The sequence below is a fragment of the Teleopsis dalmanni genome, chromosome 1 (assembly GCF_002237135.1).
Source record: "Teleopsis dalmanni isolate 2A chromosome 1, ASM223713v2, whole genome shotgun sequence".
Classification (NCBI taxonomy): domain Eukaryota; kingdom Metazoa; phylum Arthropoda; class Insecta; order Diptera; family Diopsidae; genus Teleopsis; species Teleopsis dalmanni.
In genome coordinates this window covers 216,300,340-216,306,339 of record NC_051846.1, presented here as the reverse complement: position 1 = coordinate 216,306,339, position 6,000 = coordinate 216,300,340, and the positions used below count along the sequence as shown (strand labels likewise).

General features: G+C 28.1%; 1 protein-coding gene across 1 annotated transcript; it reads left to right on the top strand.

Moving 5' to 3' along the window:
• Positions 1 to 352: 352 nt before the first annotated feature.
• On the top strand, positions 353 to 1,384 carry LOC119672051 (voltage-dependent calcium channel subunit alpha-2/delta-3-like). Its single transcript, XM_038083003.1, has 3 exons — positions 353 to 571; positions 634 to 1,116; positions 1,180 to 1,384. Exons 1-3 carry the CDS (start codon positions 356 to 358, stop codon positions 1,270 to 1,272), a joined length of 792 nt encoding a protein of 263 aa, XP_037938931.1. The 5' UTR covers positions 353 to 355; the 3' UTR covers positions 1,273 to 1,384.
• The last annotated feature ends 4,616 nt before the right edge of the window (positions 1,385 to 6,000 follow it).

The window sequence follows — 6,000 nt, the reverse complement described above, 5'->3', positions numbered from 1 at the left end:
TTGTCCGAAAATTTTTTATGAGATCCTTTAATAAAATAAAAACACCTGTATTTTGGGATACGGGTAGATATCTTCTGGCAAAAAAAAATTGCAAAATTTTTTACAAAGATAATGGTATTCTTATTTTATAAAAAAAACATATAACAATTTTTTTTTTCAAAATCCGTCCGATTTTTAAAAAAATGGATCATTTGTTTGCCAACTGCACTCCATATTATGCTTATGCATTAATTTTTATATATCTTTACATACATATATTATTGTATTTAAAACGTGATAAATTTAATTCATACTAATTCAAAATTGCAACTATATACATTGTTATAAATATAAATATTTATATTAGGCTTGCGCAATGGACGATAAAGGTTGCTATATATTAGACAATAATGGTTTTGTCATCATATCACCGCATCGTCAAGAGACTGGAAAATTTTTTGGTGAAATCAATGGTTATATTATGCACCGCTTGGTTGAAGAAAGAGTGTACAAACGTGTTACTGTTTACGACTATCAAGCGATTTGTTTTCAATCTAATGGAGACAACAATTCTTCCAATTACTTATTTTCGGTAAAATAGATTTTATTTATATATTACTATATATTGTCATACAAATTTATATTATTCCCTAGCCCTTACTCCATGTGCTACGCATAGTTAAATGGCTGCTTTATACTTTATTGTGGTATATTGTACAAATGCATGCGGTAACTGCTGAGTTTATAGAGCAATATACGGATGAAAATTTGACCTTTTACCAACCTAGTACGAAAAACACCGAATGGTTAAAATCAGTAACATTGCAACGTACACGGCTTAAATCGTGCGATATGCAACGTCTGTTATATACATTGTACAATGACAAGGATAATGTAGTCTATAATATAACAGCACATGCATGTGTTAGGCCCTTTGTTGTGTTGCCTATACCAGCGAGTAATCTAATATTACTCGTCATTGATCAGGTGTGCCCTAAGGAATATACGATGGAGTTGACCGTAAATCCCATCGACATTAATTATGAATTAGAGGGAAATGATACATTAGCATGCTATAAGCATGATCGTGAGTTCACAAGAGTACGTCCTGTAAGTTGTATTAACAGGCATGTTAATGTAAGTACTTGCACATAATTTGGCTTGAGTTCTCCACCAGAAATATAACCCCTACTTTTACAGGAAAGTTCTATCGAATTGTGCGGCAATGCTGGAAGTATTTTCGCAAATATCTTATTACTACTTATTTGCTTTATTGTTAATCAATTTCTTTAACAATAATTTAAACAGATTAAGGTTTAAACGTTTTTGTAATTATAAAATATTTATTGTATATTAAATTAGTATTTATGCTTATGGTTTTTCATAGATTTTAATGGGTAAATTGTTTTTATTATTAATTTAAAAAATGTTTTTATAAGCTATTTATTTGCTTTATCATTATTTCCCATTAATTGATCATTTTATTAGCTATTTATATACTTGTATGTAATATGTCTTTGACATGGAGATTGCATGTAAATTTGTATTTAAGGAACCGATTTGTTGGCGCGTACAGAGTTAAAAGATACTTATAGAAAATTAGCTTTTGTACATTAAAAATTATATTAAAAACTATAAACAAAAATTTTGTATACATAGATATATATTATGATAGGTAAATTATTATATAAAATTCTGTAAATTTATCAATTTATTAGTTTAGTAATCTAGATAATTTAAATGAAAGTAACATGTACCTACATTGAAAATAAGAAATGATATTAAACTAACTTAATAACCTTACAAATATGTTCCCCATCTAACTGATGTAGAACTTTACTTAAAAATGTGAAGATGTTATTTACTGCATATATACATACTTTTCATATAAAGAAAACACATTTTCTAAAATATAATATAAAAGGATTTTGTGCTATCTGAAAAATAGAGCACTGAAATTATAGCAGATCTTTTCTGTTAACAATTGCCCTTAATTGATCCAAGTATCCAAGTTTATAGACTAGTCATGTTGGTTTACTTTTACTTTAATGGAGGATAAAAGAACCTTCCATCTGCTTTGTTATTATCTAGCATATGTGCAGCGCAGCCTTATCACTTTATGGGGTTTCTATTTTGAGTATCTTGGCGAACTGCAAGACCTCCTACTGAATAGCATTATAAGCTTTGCCAAATATTATATTCTAAGTGGTTCTAACCCTTGAGTTTTTTATTATACGGTAACACAATAGGTCTAACCTATGGAAAAGTCGACTAGTGACGTCATCTGTGCATCGGCCTTTATACTTGTTTTGATGGTCCACTTATTATCGCGTATCAATCAGTGTTTAATCCATGATATCATGGTCCATTGTATCAATAATGACCCATTATTTGTGCTTAAGTGGGTTTACTGAATGCAAGGCTACTACTCTAACCTAATCTACATATTTTTATTTACAATTAATTCTAATACGCAAGCATAAATAAAATTTTTAAACCTGAATGAATTGAAAAAACTAACGATTTTTTTTCTCTCTTAATTAAAACATAACCTAAAAAATTTATTTTTTTCATGAAATATTTGCTATTACATTAGGCTAAGTCTACATCAGTTAAAAAAGATAAACATTTTTCTCTTCTCAACAGTTGAAAATATTATAATTTATTTAATAATATTGTAAAAATAAAAATCTGTTTGTTATTATATTAAAAATTTATATTAGCTGAAATATACAAAAATAATTGTTTTCTTCTACAAATACATTGCAAGTTATTAAGCTGTACCTACACATAAACCACATTCTTAAACACTACACAAGACAACTATTACCAAAGATTCCAGAACAAAATTTTTAGAACTAAATTTTAATAGCATAATTCTTGTTTTTAAAATTAACTTATAAATTCTACGATATTCCGAACTAAAGTACTATGTACGAGCATTAAGTAAATTTAATATATATTTAATTATAAAAATAAAATAAAAATAGAAAAATAGATTAAATCTTCTGAAAATGTGCTAAAGCTTTTATATTAAACAAATTTATTATATTAATAACATTGCAGAATAAAATATATATAATACACATTTTTCAATAAATCGAATTCAATAATATAAGAAGTTTTTTTTATTAAATTAATAGAATTGGACACAATAGACTTAAATCTTCAATGAACAATAGATCCGAATGGTAATGCAAATAATTTCAAACCTCTCCATGCGTGCAAGAAAATATTTAATTTATATAATATATTATGTTGTACCTATTGATATATATATGGTGGGACGTTGGGACAGCGCACTGTCCAACAAGTGGCCCCACTGAAGTAAGGATTAGTCGAAGTAGACCACGAAACGACTTGGGTCCTTTTCCTATTGATATAGTTTTATATGAATTCAAATAAAAGGTATTCATCTGATCAGTAAAAGGTGTTCATAAATTTCCGAAAAACGGGATGTCGGAAATAACAAAATTTTGACCCAATAAAGGTTGTTAAAAATGTAACTAACATAAAATATAAGTCAGCATGAAATATCTCTCTTGAAACGATTTTATGTAACTATTCTTGTGAAATTATCTCAAAATACTTTCTTTGAAAGGTAACAAAAGACTTCAAGCGACTAGTGATATACTATTAGTGATTAAAGTTTGAATACATATGGGAGCAACAAGCACAAACAGAAGTGTTCTTCAAACCAACTTAAAAATATTTTTAAATAATGATAGAATTAACACTTCTCAAATTAAACTAGACAATAATGTAATCATATCTCCATTTCTCGTCAAAAGACAAAAACCAGTATCAAATCTTCTAAATTCAAATCCGCGTCAGTTTTTAACCTAAGATTGCAAAAATCTTAAACTCATTAAAAGTTATATTTACATATATGCTTTTGATATATTCAAAAAAGATAACTTGAGACAGAAGTAATAATACCTAAAACTGAAAAATCTTCATATCAAATTAACTCACACGGTTTAACTATAGTTTTTTTAACTAATCTGACAAAAGTTCTTAAAAAAATATTTTTAAAGCGACTTACTGAAACAATTAATAAAGAAAATCTGATTCTGCATTAATAATTTGATTCCAGAACTAAACATTTAATATTGGAATCTTTTTCATTAAAGTAACAATACAATTGAAAATGGCTTAAAAAGAAAGAAGTGATGTTTTACAGTGATCTTAGATATTTCACAGGCCTTTTGGGAAAGTTTGGGATAATGATATCATATACAAACTGCGAATACAAAAGTTAAAGAAATATTGTGATTTCATTTAAGCATTCATAGGAAATCGGTACTTTCAAATTTAACAAGAAGTCTATTAGTCTACACTTCACAGATAAGAATACTGGTCTTATACAAGGCAGGTACTAGGACCCATATTCTTTCTACTATATTCAAATGACATTCCAATAACAGAAGACTATAAAACTGCAATATTTGCTAAGCAAGTAAAATATTTACACTTTATTATGGTTATTATGTAGTGATATAGTGTATTTTGACGTTAATGGACAACGTCAAAATACTATGGAAAATACTAATGGACAATCCGAAAACGATTCAAACTTAACAGTACAAAATCAGTGCACAACTTCGCCATTGTTCCATTAAATTTAGGATAGCTCACAGCTTTTTATTACATTTTTAAAATATTACTTCTGACACACTTTCAGAAGAAGGTGACCATATAGCCAAGCCCCCCCTAGCTACGCATATAATTACTCTTCACATTACTAAGAAAATAGCAGTGAAAAAATTGGAATACTGTTAATAAATTTATTAGATGAAAAACAGTTTCATAGTACATATTGGTCGACTTCAAGTAATTGGTAGCTTTTAGGTCTGTTTTAAATTTCTTTTACAGTTTTTATATTTATTGTAATTAATACTTTTGAATCACCTTTGAAACACTTTGCTCTGGTCATCATAATGTTAACTTTTAAATTGCTAAAATAACGCTTATCATTTCTGTAAAGCATTTAAATCTTATATGGGAATATTTTCTCACAAGCGTTGTACCAGCACCACTGCCGTTGAGGGAACCATGCTAGTCGGTATGAATAATCTGTGACAAAAGTGCCTGATATATGCTTTGTTACTGTCCAGTGCAAAAGCATCAGGGATTAACTATACTAGGGGCTTACTTTTTTGACGATCTTGGCCAGTTCCAAGATATTCCTTTAAAGAGCTTTTAGGTTTTGCCATAGGTAAGTTCTAATCTTTGAATCCTCAAAGTTTCATTCACTAGCCCTAAGTGGATTCTTACGATCGCCGGTATAAACTATTCGAACCTAACCTAAATTAGATTTACTTAATACTCATTAAAGTCCCTACTGTTGACACTTGTTTGAAAGAGTACTCCCCATAAAGTATATGTATAGTGAACATATTTTTAGCAATTTAAAAAAAAAAGGTCATGACGCTCAGTTGAAAGTATTCCTACCTTAATGCTAATGTTATTTCGATAAGAAGATAGAAGAGTAGAAGATAAATAATCGAAACGAAATATTGGTTTTAAATTTTTGATGCCTAGCAAGTAAATCTGATATATACATTGAACCGTTTATGATATTCTTATAGCTTTTATATATGACACTATTGAAGATCAAAAGAGAAAATATTATTGTTATTGTTGTAGTCCGTGGAAGGAAGTAGTATGAAGTAATTTTTTAGGATTATAACTTTTGTTTCGTACGTTGTATTTTGTATATCTCCATACATATTTCGGCAAATTCACTTTTGCCTTTATTAGGAGAATTCCTAATATTATTATTTGGTATGAAGTACTTTTTTACATTGACAAAATTCATATTTACAAAACAAACTGGGAGAACCTACTATAGAAGTTGCTCCTGTTTACAAAAGAAAATTATTCAAAAGGTTTGTTAAAATTCCACTAACAAATAAATAAACTTATTATTACTTAATAAACTTTATTGAAACTATCAACTAATTTATTATTACAATAAAATGCACTTAAATCAAATTTGCTACTTTTCGAATTCGATAT

Coding starts and splice junctions, on each gene's coding strand:
- LOC119672051 (XM_038083003.1), top strand. CDS start 356: ATGGACGATAAAGGTTGCTATATATTAGACAATAATGGTTTTGTCATC. Junction 572..633: donor CTTCCAATTACTTATTTTCG/GTAAAATAGATT, acceptor ATTATTCCCTAG/CCCTTACTCCATGTGCTACG. Junction 1,117..1,179: donor GTATTAACAGGCATGTTAAT/GTAAGTACTTGC, acceptor CTACTTTTACAG/GAAAGTTCTATCGAATTGTG.